The sequence below is a fragment of the Saccopteryx leptura genome, chromosome 1, assembly GCF_036850995.1.
Source record: "Saccopteryx leptura isolate mSacLep1 chromosome 1, mSacLep1_pri_phased_curated, whole genome shotgun sequence".
NCBI classification, from domain to species: domain Eukaryota; kingdom Metazoa; phylum Chordata; class Mammalia; order Chiroptera; family Emballonuridae; genus Saccopteryx; species Saccopteryx leptura.
In genome coordinates, this window is record NC_089503.1 from 345,122,896 (window position 1) to 345,136,631 (window position 13,736).

The window sequence follows — 13,736 nt, forward strand, 5'->3', positions numbered from 1 at the left end:
TAGGTTCTGAAAAAAGTTTTAAAAATATATATATATTATTTACAGCACTGAGTTAGGTCCTGAATGAGGAACCAAAATTAATTCTTATCCTCTAGGATGTTTCCAATATAAAGTAAAGTCAAATAATGTATAACCAGGTCAATTGGAAAATAAATCAAATAAATATAAAAGGAAATATTCACATTATTGTAGAGTGTCAAAGAACAGAAGCAGTCACACACTTGACTCAGTGGCCTTTAAATGGAGCATCCTAAACCAACAATTAGATAAAAGGTTAAGCAAAAAGTAGGTGACATGTTTAAATAACAAGTAGGTGAAAAGATTATTGGTGTATTCTCAAAGATCTTGTTTGATGTCAGATATCAAATTATTAACTATGTGTAGTGTATTTTTGCTACTTTTCAGGGTTAGACTATCTTGTTGCCTCCCACCTTCTTAATATATAAATAACTTTTTTTAAATAAAAAAATTACTTTTTCCTCTTTTGCCTATTGTCTCCTGAGCAAGTTATTCTTTTAGAGACACCTCATTTCCTGCAGGTCCAAGCTGACTTCTCTAAACTGTAAGGCAGGCCCCTTTTGGTCCTCCCTCTCCTCTGAACTCCTAATGGCCTAATTTAGCACAGTTTTGATTATCCTATGTATATTAAAAGGCTCTACAGGGCACGTGCAAGCATTTATTCAAATTATATTTGACCCTTGAACAACAAGGGCGTTAGGGGCACCGACCATAGCCCCAAATCCTGGTATTAACTCAAGTCGTCTCTCCGAAAACGAAGATTCTTTATTGTATTTACTAGTTAATTAGACCCCAAAGTCCATTCTCCATCACTGTAGCTTCACGAACTTAGGGGGAGAGCTTGGGCATCTCCCTTGTCACGGTGGAAAGCATGTGTTGACAGGGGTGAAGGAAACAGAAGTCGAAGTGAATGACAGGTAAGGACCAAAGCACCTTCCCAACCTCATTCTTCTCCACAGAATGCCCATTCTTCCCTGTGGTGTTTCCTAATAGTTATCCGAAGCGGATGCAAGGTCACCCGTGGGAAGGCGGCAAACTCCTCCGCCGGGCCTAACGCCGGGGAGGGAGGCGGGGAAGAAGCACGGGGAGGCTTGCGGGGGAAGATGGCAAGGAGGGGCCCCAGGTGTCCTGCTTCCGCGCGACCCGGGAAGGGGAAAGGGACGAGGGGGCGTGGCGAGGCGGCGCGCGCCTGCGCCGACCCGGCTCCCACCGGCCCCCGACACCAGCATCCCTTCGCAAGAGTCCCCGCGCGCGGGCGGGAGGAGGGACATGCCGGCCCCTCCGCCCCGCACGCGCCCACGTGACGCCAGCCGAGGAGATTGGAGCGGCGGCGGCTGAAGGCGGCAGACAGGTGCAGCGCTCGGCGCTCGCAGCAGGAGCTCCTCCTCCTCCTCCGCCGGCGATCGAGAGCCCTGACGGTCCCGTCTCCTCCGCCCGCCGGTCCCTAGCCGCCTCAGCCGCCGCCGCGGCGCCCCGAGCCGGAGGAGAAGACGCAGCTGGGCCGCCGCCGTTAGAGGGGATCCCCGGCTGCCGCTCGCTCCCTCGGCTGTCGTCTGCGAGGTCCGCTCACCCGGGGGTCTCCGCTGCTTCCTCCCGCCGCCGCCGGCTCCCGCTGACCGCCGCGATGGGACTCCTGGACTCGGAGCCGGGCAGCGTCCTGAACGCGGTGTCCACGGCGCTCAACGACACGGTGGAGTTCTACCGCTGGACCTGGTCCATCGCAGGTAAAGCTGGCGGCTGCCCATCCTCGCCCGCCGTGCGGGAGACACCCGCTCCCGGCGCCTGTCGGGGTGCTGGGAACCAGAGGAGGTGCCGGGGCGCTGCTTAATCTGATCCGAACGTTAAGGTCTCCCCCTCCCCCGACGCCCGCACGGTTTTCCTTTGCGCTTCCACCATCTCTCATCAGCTTCTCGGATGCAGGAGCTGACAGACCAGACGGAGCCTGTACTGCTGAAAGCTCGTCGCAGGAACAGCCCTACTCTATATTCCCGCATTTCCAGATCTCATCTTACAGTTCTAAATTATGCACAGGATTGGTTTTAACATTTAGTAATATTCCGTATGGAGAGATGGCCTGGGGTTGGGGGGTGGCTCCACTGGAAGCTGTCATTTTGCTTCTTCGGCCTCCTGGTTGTTTTGACACAACCTGCCAACCTAATATTTTGTCTAGCTCATCCATCTATTGTATAATTTGGAAAGAAAAGTAGAAAGCCATTGTTTGGCTCCTTGAGCTTTGAAGAATTTTAGGTTCCGAGGCCTTTTCAACAGCAAAAATGTTTGAAGTGATTGTGTATAATCGCTTTGCGCAGTGCAGTGCAGTCCGGGGGAGGAGGCAGCTAAAACACCGGGAAAGAAATATCTTTAGGAAGGGGGTCTCTACAGCAGCACCTAGAGGTCGTCCTGGAAGCTTTCCCCTCTAGTTGTTTTGGTTTGTTTGCCAGGACCGTCAATGGTTGATTTACGAAGCTCTTTTACAGAAGCTCTTGAGATGTTATTTTTACATTTCACCATTTATTTTATCCAGTTGTTTCAATTACTTTTGGTTTTAAGGCATTTAAAAGTTTTTAGATAAAAAATTGGGTTAACAGGATTTTAGAAATGATCTTTTAGCCCCTTTGCAGTGTTTCACTGCATCCCAGCAGGGGAGGAAATTAACATTCCACATTATGACTCTGCCTCCCTAGAAACGAAAACTTACTCCTGTAGTTCTTGTGTTTGTTGTTAGAGTAAGTGGGATAGCGGTTACAGCATGAATAAAGTACAATGCACGGGAGATGTGGGGAAAATGAGTTGCTGGAACTATTTTTGGGTGAGACATGATTCTTTGACATTGATGTAGCTTTAACTTCTTTAGAAAAGTGTGCTGTTTTTAGAAGCTCTCAAGTTTGACACTGAGAAGTAAGCTACTATTTAACTAGTCATTGCAATTGAAAATGTTTAAAAGACACTTCAATGGGATTTTCCTTTTTAAGTCTTTCCTGTGTAATGTTACACTGAGGTTATGCTGTGCTTACAAAGGCTGGGAAAGATGTATCCTTCCCTTCATCCCTGAAGTGATTTTGGTTACTTTAACATTGCATCAGCGTTTCCTATTACACAATTGTGCAGAGCTGAACATCAGACAAGCTCTTTGGCAGATAATTGCACTTTGCATACTTGAGAGTTCAGACATTGTCAAGGTCCTCCAATCTACATATAGAGAGAGCCACACCTAGGAGTTTTCATTCCTTTCTGTCATTCCCTTCCCACTTCTGAGTCTCAGAATTGAGAGCAAAGATAGAATATACTTTTGTATGATGGTTAATTCCCTTCTAATGATGTTTGTGTAAAAGACATCACAAATGAAATAGGAAATTTTATGCACTTGCTTTATGTGAAAGCTTGCTAGACATATAAAATTATGGGCTAAAACTGAGAGGTGAGAGTAGCTACTGGGACACAAGTGACCCCTTAGTTGCAGGTTGAAGCAGAGGTATTCACCCATGGCCTGGCTATCCACTTACGAAACCTGAGACTGCTTCCTTGCTTTCTGTAATAAGCTACCTAGTGTAGGTAGATGGTATTTCTTAACTAACTTAGAGGCTTAGTGGGATAGAGCCTGTTCTGCCTTTCTGCTGTATAAGGAAGAATATTTCTCAGATTCAAGCAGAACAGACCTGAAGCCTATGGTGTGCCATTTCCTTTCACTGCCTCAACCCCCCTTCTTCCATGCTCTCTAGGTACCATTTCTTTGACATGTTAACACTGATCCAACTCCAAGAGGATCTCTTCTCACTATAATTTTATGAAAATCTGGGTGAAGGAGTTTCAGAGTAGAAATCTAGTTTATTAGATGAGACTAAAGAAAAGATGAGTCAGATGTTTGGAAAGAAGGAAATAAAAATGGATGGAGAGGAAGATGGTCTTGAGAAAAAGTGATGACAGTTGTGAAAGGATACAAATCATTCAGGAAGAACAAGACATGAGTAAGGCTTTGTGCCCTTGAGTGCTTTCTGCGGAGACTGTGGGTACATGCTTCTATCTTTCTATTTTATTACTTTATTAAATGTTTCTCTCCTCTGAGGTTTCTACCTAAGTGTCAGTAACCTATATCTACGTTGGACTGCTATAACAGGAATAGTGACAGATTTGTAGAATATATTTCATGATCCAAGATATTTTTGTCCTAGTGCAGTTTCTGCAAAGATACTATTTTGAGCTATTTTATCAAATGGAAGTATTTAATAAACCATGCTCAAAGCAATGTATAAAACCGGGGCTTTCCAATAGCACATACCTAGCAAATATAGCATATGGCAAATAATGTGTCATCACAGGAAATGTTACTTTCACTATGTCATTGACATTTTGTACATTGAATTGAAACTTTGAAAGAGCTGTACTTTTAGAAAAACAACAAAACCTTTCTTTACTCCCCTATATTATATTTTAAGATATTTTAAACAAGTAAATTAATTTTGGTTTATATTATATAGGAAAGTATATATTGGTGTGAGACTTTGTACTAGTAGGTGGTATGAGAGTAGGGAGATAATCTGATATTGTGTTTATTTTTTCTTCTGTTCTTTTACTTAATGAGTATATTAAAATTATTAGTACTGGTATCTTAGACTCAAAGTGAATATCTAATCAAGAGGTATAAACAGATGAATCTAAATACTTTCTAATCTATACATACCCAAAGCATCAACATTATCCATTGTGTTCATTTATTATTTTAATAATATTATTTTTAGTAGTAACTTCTTGTGTAACTAACATTTAGCATAAAAATATCTGGAGAGTTAATAGCCAGCATTCCCACAATACGGTCAAATGTCTCCTGAGCTACTATATTTCTTTTTTGATCCCATGTGTTTTTAAATAGCCATTTTTGTGTGTGTGTGTGTGTGGTGAATATATGCACACAAATGTATATGTGTATTTATTGGGGGTGGTGGCATTGCTCTCAACATTTTGCTGAAAGATTGTGTCTACCTGGGAGTTGAAGTTAAAACATAAAAAAGCTAGCTTTGCTGGGTCCTTAAATTCACTTTGGAGGGGGCAGAGGGGAGAGGGATGAATGGTACATGATGAGGAAGAATGATGCTGAAGTTTGGAAGCTAGGCTTTAATAATCATTCATTCTTTCTCATCCCCATGACTTGCCATGTGCAAGCACTGTACTGGGCTCTGGGAAGAGAATGAGAACACTTGATCATTGCCTCCACGGAGTTTACAAAGTCCAGAGGGTCAAGGCTGTGGTCTGAGGACAGTGTGATCTGTCAGCCAGGCCTAGCTGAGGCGCAGGAAAAGTCAGAACAGTCCTTCTTTTCTCATCTCTACTTCTACCTGCACTTCAGTCTTGGGTTGCAACAAGAATATTCAAGCTTTGTTTTAGATATTTCATTATGGGAAGTTGATGGGCATACTCTTGGCGAGTACTTGGACACTGGCAGTGTGCTTAAGGGCCAGTGAGTCATCTGGTTTGCTGAAACTGGGAGCCTGTGGGAGGGAACCTCTAACTCAGCTCCAATAAGCTGGGCTAAAAGCAGGCTTGTCCCAGAGATTGCTAGGCCCCAGAGAAGTATGTGTCTTAAATATTGTGCAATTTACTTACATTAGGTTTATTATTTATCACAGTTAATGTATACATGTTTGTTTTGTTATTGTCTGAAGTAGGTTTTATTTTGTTTGTTTGGGTTAGTCTGGGAATCCAGTCACCATTTTCAGTGTTTTGCTGAGAAAAGGCATTTCAAGTTCTAGACAGCTAATTAAAGACAAGTAAGAGTAACATTACCAGTTCCTAACATGGATCTCCCGTGGCGAGTGCTCTCCTTGAGGTTTTAGAGTTATCCTTCTCTAATAACCTCCCAGAAGCTTTTAAGAGGTATACACCTTTAAAGGGTTTTCTGGGTTTTTTTGTGTGTTTGTTTTGTTGGATGGTTGATTCTTATTTTTTCCTTACCACAATCTGGTTTTTGGTGGCAGACTTCTGGACTTTAATGGTGATGCTCTTATCCATTTCCCCAATAGGGCATACCAGAAATCCTACCACAGATGGAATTTTCAGAGGGTAAATAATCCAGATTCTAAAACTTGTGTCATGATACAGTTTTATACAGTTAATTTCTTTGGTTTAGGGAGAAAAGGTTTTAAGAATTACACAAATAATTATATTAGACAATGCGTTTGTGATTTTAAGTCACAAAAAAGTTGGTTTTCCTTTTAAAGTTCAATTTGTTCTATTTGTTTCTCAAGTCATATGATATTGCCATTAGTGAATGATTTATTATTAATATAAGTATTATTTTGGATTTGAGTTACTTATTATTTGAGTCACTTATTGTGAATTAAACATATATTAGCACATAGGGAAGAGTTGTGTAACAGAATTTGTCTTTTCTCATTTTAGATGGCCCTTTTTACTTTTTCATTATCAGGACATTTCTTCTTAACAAATCAAAGTGCTATTGTTTTATTTTTCCTTCAAATGAAAATGTATTAGAATATATCTTTAAAAATCATGTAGGTTTAGATTTTAAGAAAAGAGAGGAAATAGATGGCCTTTCAAAACCAGTTTCCAAATGTCCTTTCTTACCTGGTCAGTATTTCCCTGCCCGCAGCCCTGCAGTTCTAGCCAGCTTGCATAGCTCAGTCTGGAGTAAAATGTTTGCATGCCCCCAACTGCCCTTTCCCAGTCCACCTGTACAGGTGACTTTCACCAGAACCCAGGAGTTTCTCTCCTGTATAAAGCCTTTCTTATCTGTGGGACCCTGGAAACCATAAGTTAGTCACAAATCCAATTGATGTGGACTAATGAAGGAATCAAGTCATTAAATCATTTATTAGCACTTTCAAGTGATACAGATTCAGATGTAATTCTTCTTCCCTCTTCATAGCCTGTGCAGCATTGTGAAGTGTTTGGAAGTGAGAAGGCATCATGGAATAGAGGATGGAAAGAACACAGGACTGGGACTTAGATAACCTGTGCTTTAGTCCTGGCTCTCCTGCTAATTAGCGTTGAGAGTTTAGGCAAGTCCATTTGCTTTTCCAACCTCTACTTTTTTCATCTGTGAATAGAGAGTTGAATTAGGTCATCTCTACGATCTCACCCAGCTCTAAAATTCTGGATATAAAAGTAACTTTTAAAAATTATTTAAATACATAAAGCAATTTCAGATAAACATATTTATCAATAATTCAGAAAACTTAGTCTATGCAATAATTATAATATTTTCCAACAAAACATTTGGCAGTGCTACCCAAATAATGAAAGTAACAGTTTCATATTTCATCGTTTTTACTTTCTCTTATATGCTCCATAAGAAACAAGTAAAGGACTAGAAGAACAAAGGGATACAGATATTTAAGCACCTGCTTTGACAGAGCACTGTTATAGCACATAGTACTGCTATAATACCGTATCTACTTAATTATCTAGATATTCCTTGAATAAACAAGAATTAAGCACTTTGATAATAGTAGTAGCAATAACATTAAAGAACAAGTTCATTATACATTATATATAATGTATACAACTATGTATTACATTTATTATGAAATATATAACTGCTGAGGATGGCTTGTTACATGCTCTTGGGCAAGTTATTCACAATTCTGTGGGTCTTATATTTCTACCTATACCATGAGTGTTGAAACTATATGATCTCTTAAGGCCACTTTATTGAATCTTTATAGTATCTCCTAAAGCAATGTCTTCTATAGCTTAAACTTAATTTTTATATTTTTCTATAAAAATAAAAAATTTTAACATCATTACAAAAGATTTTTAATTATAGGCGTTTTGTCTTTGAGCATTTCTAATTTAAATTTAGAAGTGTGGCTTGAAATTTTTGTAAAATTGACAAAAATATGTAGGTCTTAGAATGTGGGGAAAACAAAAGAAACTAAATGGCTTTGGTGTGATTACGTTCCTTAACTAAAAGGTTAATTAAAACAAATCTTTATATATTTTTCTTCATGGAATATTGTCATTCTTAAGCAAATATGTCAATATGGTACTTTATTTCTTTTACATTTTAATTAGAATGTAAGTCTTGCAATGTGAAATGCATATTCATTAACCCACTGAAGGAATTGGTTACTCACTGTTAGATGTGTTCTTTTTTTTTTTTTGTATTCCTCTGAAGCTGGAAACGGGGAGAGACAGTCAGACAGACTCCCGCATGCACCTGACCGGGATCCACCCGGCACGTCCACCAGGGGCGAAGCTCTGCCCACCAGAGGGCGATGCTCTGCCCCTCCGGGGCGTCGCTCTGTTGCGACCAGAGCCACTCTAGCACCTGGGGCAGAGGCCAAGGAGCCATCCCCAGCGCCTGGGCCATCTTTGCTCCAATGGAGCCTTGGCTGCGGGAGGGGAAGAGAGAGAGAGGAAGGAGAGGGGAAGGGGTGGAGAAGCAGATGGGCACTTCTCCTGTGTGCCCTGGCTGGGAATCGAACCCGGGACTCCTGCACGCCAGGCCGACGCTCTATCGCTGAGCCAACCGGCCAGGGCTGAGAAATTATCTTTCTTTAGTGTTCAGTGGTTATATCAGTTGATTCTTTTAATTTTTCAGCTTATATACAGGAAAATGGCTTTATAAATAGCATGTATAGATGTTTCCTTAACAAAAGTCCCAAGGAGCTAGAAAGTAGCAGGTAACAAGGAAGACACCCTTGCCTTTGTATTTTGCTTTCTAATTTTACCAAGAACTTCACAACTCTGGGAGAGAGGCCTGGCAGGCATTATTTTCATATGTGTAAGAAGTCCCTCAGAGTCATAGAAGCTAAATAACTTACAGGTGAACACTATATTAGAAATGGATCTAAACAGGTTTTCTCTCCATATCACGCTAGCCACTCAGGAAAGCAGTAATCAGTCCTCTGACCTATGTATCTTCTCTTATCTTAACTGCTGTCTCATCTACGTAGTATCACTATTTAGAATACTAAATCTGAGCAAAGTCATAATACCACCAGAGATAGTCTAAGGAAAGGCATTTGAAACAAAAGGATTGTAAAGGCTGTTGTATGAGATTAAGTTAAACAGTAATATTTAAATTTATATGTTTATACCACATATATGAATATATAGTATAATTTACATATAAAATATAGAAAATACTATTTACCTTGAGAAGATGAAGTTGACCTCCTATAACGGAGTAGCTAGGACCTTTAAAAAATATATATATCAAACCCTGGCCAGATAACTCAGTCAATTTGAGCATCGTCCCAGTACACTGGGGTTTGATCCCCGGTCAGGGCACGTACAGGAACAGATCGATGTTTCTGTCTCTCTCGTCCCCTCTTTCTAAAATCAATAAATAAATTTAAAAAGTACATCAAAATGAATTGTGAAAATGTCAAATTTCATAATACAGGAAGTAGGAACTATTGTTAATTAGTGAAAACAAATTCAGGATGGATAGTATTTTACCCAGTGGATATTCAGCTTGTAGAACTGTTGGCGAGAGAATATTTTGGCCATAGTTCCCACTGAAACACACATACACGCTCTGATTCTATCTTCAGGTTTTTTGGGGGGCTTTTTTGCTAGAGGGAAACACCTTAAGATTATTGGCAGCACTAATGGGGATGTTTTGACTCTGAACTCCCAGATTAGCACAGGGAGGAAGTTTTACGATGTTTTTTTTCCTGGAAATCCCAGCAAAATGTGAAAACTGAGTAAGAAGGAAACTACTTACCTGCATTCTATCTTGGCTCCCAGGATATGAGGCATTATTCTTCTGCACCAAATACATATATTATCTATCTATCTATCTATCTGTCATCTATCTATCATCTATCTATCTATAAAATATTTTCCACCAGACCTCTCTTGTACTACATTTCTCCCCTCCTTGGCATTATTTTCCCTTTGCCTATGAACTGGCTTTTATGACTATGTCATTTGAAAAAAAATATTAAGCCTATTGGAGTAGCACTGGTTAACAACATGTAAGTTTTGAGTGTGCAATTGTATAATACATCATTTGTAGATTGCATTCTGTGCTCACCACCCCAGTCTAGTCTTTATCCTCTTTCTCCTTTCCCCTCTAGTTCTGTTTTTAAATTATGAGTTTAGATTTCTGCATGTGGAGAAACTCACTTCTATACATTAAGTTTCTATTATAGGTCCCTATGGACTGTAGATTGCTGTAGTATGGATTCTATACACCTTATCTTATTTAATGTTCATAGAATCCCTATAAGGTAGGTATTGTTTAACCATTCTATGATGAAGAGAGAGATTTAAAACTACACAGCTGGAAAGTAATGGAGTTGGGATTAAATCTTCTTCCCATGTGAGTGACCTTGCCATGCAGCAGTACAACCTCCATATTCATCCAACAAGTACTGTTTTATTCAAAGAAAATAGTGGGTGTTTATTGGATGTTTACTGAGTGCCAGGCACTGTGTCAATATTTTATATATGTTATCACATTTAATTCTTTTCCTTTGACCGAGGTACTACTTTTCCCATTTTCCAAGTGAGTTACTGATTCGCCCTGCATTATCCATCTAATACTAACTCTTCCAAATTAAACCTCACAGTAATCAGTCTTCACACCTCATCTGTGTTACTGTCTTTTCTCCTTGGCAACCTCTGAATGCATTCTTATTTATTTGTTTTCTATGGGATGTTCTTATCACTTCTCTCACTTTCTACCTTCATTGCTTTCTCTGCTCAGCAAACTTTGAACCCCCAAAATTTTTTCTCTGCTTTTTAATTCCACCCTTTATTGTTTTAGGTTCTTTGCTGAGTAAGTTTATACAGCTGAGTTACATAAAACATTTTGCCCCCTCTTCCAACCCTGTGCTGGACGACTCTCACGCCACTGGTTCCCTCCTAGCTTCAGATACCGCAGCTTACCCTTGCCTTGCCCGTGAAGGCCTCCATTCCTTCCTGTCTGCCCAACACACTCTGACCTGTTTGTCATCTTGTAACCCAGTTTCTACGTGCTCCACCGCTGCATTCTGCCAGAGCTGCCCTTACATTCATCCAGGTGCTCTTCTGAGCTCAAACCATCATCCTCTTTCCTGTGCATCTAGGCGGTTAAAGCAGAAATTGCCGTTCATCGCTCTGACTCAGTGGAAAACTGATCTGACTCTCATTCACCTGCCACTTTCAGAATCTGTATATTTCAGGTCATTTCCTGCCCCAATTTATGGGATTATATGAAGACTTTCTCCTCTACTTCTACTTTTTTCACTTCACTGATACCGAAGCTCTTACTTGGCTTGGAGAATATATTAAGCATCATATTTTAGATTAGAGTCTAGAAAGAGACCTTATGGTATTATTTAGTTTATTCCTATCATGGAGATAAGATCTCTGTTAAACTCATCTTGGCAACAGTTATCTACATTTTTTATTAAAAATTTCTTTTAACAAAGGTCTGACGCTGCTTATATACTAGGCCAGGGGTCCCCAAACTTTTTACACAGGGGGCCAGTTCACTGTCCCTCAGACCGTTGGAGGGCCAGACTATAAAAAAACTATGAACAAATTCCTATGCACACTGCACATATCTTATTTTAAAGTAAAAAAACAAAACGGGAACAAATACAATATTTAAAATAAAGAACAAGTAAATTTAAATCAACAAACTGACCAATATTTCAATGGGAACTATGCTCCTCTCACTGACAACCAATGAAAGAGGTACCCTTCCAGAAGTGCGGTGGGGGCCAGATAAATGGCCTCAGGGGGCCGCATGTGGCCCACGGGCCATAGTTTGGGGACCCCTGTACTAGGCATTGTTATAGGGATGCATCAAGGAAAAAGGGCCCTCATGACGTTTACATTAAATGGAAGAAGACAGACTACTTCCTTATGAAAAAGACTGTAGTCGTTCAGGTGCTTTTAGGCCACTTGTGACACTGGGTAACCATTATTTTTGTGTAGTCAGTAAAGACAAACAGATTTTTAACAGCATCACTTGCATATTAATGATTAGTAGTGAGGTGTGAAAAAAAATGGAGTTGATTTGCCACTCTTGGTTCTAACTTACTAAATAAGGATGACTAGTTTTAGAGAATTATGTATTGTGTATATATATCTTGAATATGTTCCTGAAGCTACTGAATATCGCTAGCTGGTCGTCAGACTTATATTTTGCTTTTGTTTATGGTAGATTAAATAGAGGTAGACATTAGAAGAGAAAGAAGTGGATGGTTTACTCAGGTAGATTCTAGGGAAAATTAAACTTTTATGACTTGATTATGTGTTATATGAAGTAAGCCCACATTTCTGAGCAGACTAGAGGAGTAGTTCTAAGACTTCAGTGTGACAATTACTGGGGAGTCATTAAAATTCAGATTCTGGCTTATTAGTCTGGGTGAGCCTGAGATTCTGCTCAGAAGCTTCCAGGAGATGGTTTTCTGCTGGTACATGGGCCACACTTTGAATAGCAAGTAATAAATACAGTATTTCTACTTTCTTTGATGATCTGTTACTCTTGACTACTATGGATAAAGGAAGAATTTAAAAATGTTCTTCAGGCCCTGGCCGGTTGGCTCAGTGGTAGAGCATCGGCCTGGCGTGCGGGGGACCCAGGTTCGATTCCCGGCCAGGGCACATAGGAGAAGCACCCATTTGCTTCTCCACCCCCCCCCCTTCCTCTCTGTCTCTCTCTTCCCCTCCCGCAGCCAAGGCTCCATTGGAGCAAAGATGGCCCGGGCGCTGGGGACGGCTCCTTGGCCTCTGCCCCAGGCGCTGGAGTGGCTCTGGTCGAGGCAGAGCGACGCCCCGGAGGGGCAGAGCATCGCCTCCTGGTGGGCAGAGCATCGCCCCTGGTGGGCGTGCCGGGTGGATCCCGGTCGGGCGCATGCGGGAGTCTGTCTGACTGTCTCTCCCCGTTTCCAGCTTCAGAAAAATACAAAAAAAAAAAAAAATGTTCTTCAGCTATTGATTTTAAAATGTATTTAAGAAAACCAAATACTGGCATGGATATTTGTAGAACTTTTAGGTTTTTTTTTTGTTTTTGTTTTTTGTTTTAATCAGGCAAGGACTGTATATCTTTTAGAACCATGTTGATCAATAACTGTTGCTCATTTTATCTGGATCAAAAGAGTAGTTTTTTAAAAGGACAATTTAGAAATGTCCTGAATGTCTATTCTCACAGTAGCATTAGCCATAATAATAATGAGAATTTATTTTCTAGATTCTATGTGATCTTAATTCAGTCTGCTAGTCCTCTGCCAGTTGCTTGGTGCATCCACTGTGCAACCTTTATTGCTGTAGAGATAACGGATACAGCTCCTGCCCACCCTGGTGTGGGATACAATTAAGCAGACAGTTGATGATATGAAAGGTAAACTACAATGTGCCTCAAAATATTGGAAAGAAATACATATTTAATACTTTTAAATATATATAAAAAGAGCTCCTGTTGGAGGAGCTTCCTACAGAGGGTTTTCAGTTTGAGCTTCAAAGCAACTCTGTGATTTGGCTAATCTTATTATTGCCCCTATTTTGTATAAACTGAGGTTCAGAGCCATTCAGGTTCATAGCCATTGGGCTAGAAAATGGCCAGTAGAACTGCAATCCAGGTGTTCTTGCATCAGGTCCCTGCTCCATGTTCCCTCTTCTCCAAGTGACTTCCCAGATCCTCACCCAATACAGATTATTTTCTACTGTAATTTGTGTCCTTTCTTGTTACTTCTAGGAATTTGGATGTTCTAAAAATTAAAAATTTTATTAATTTTTTTGGGGGAGGAGATGATGACTGG

The 13,736-nt window shown here is 40.5% G+C and overlaps 1 protein-coding gene across 1 annotated transcript in view; it reads left to right on the forward strand.

Moving 5' to 3' along the window:
- Positions 1–1,364: 1,364 nt before the first annotated feature.
- ELOVL4 (ELOVL fatty acid elongase 4) overlaps positions 1,365–13,736 on the forward strand; it is a 33,443-nt gene continuing 21,071 nt past the window's right edge. Inside the window, exon 1 of the mRNA XM_066358975.1 lies at positions 1,365–1,742. Within this exon, the coding sequence (XP_066215072.1) occupies positions 1,643–1,742 (100 nt within the window). The 5' untranslated portion in view covers positions 1,365–1,642. The remainder of the gene's footprint in view (positions 1,743–13,736) is intronic.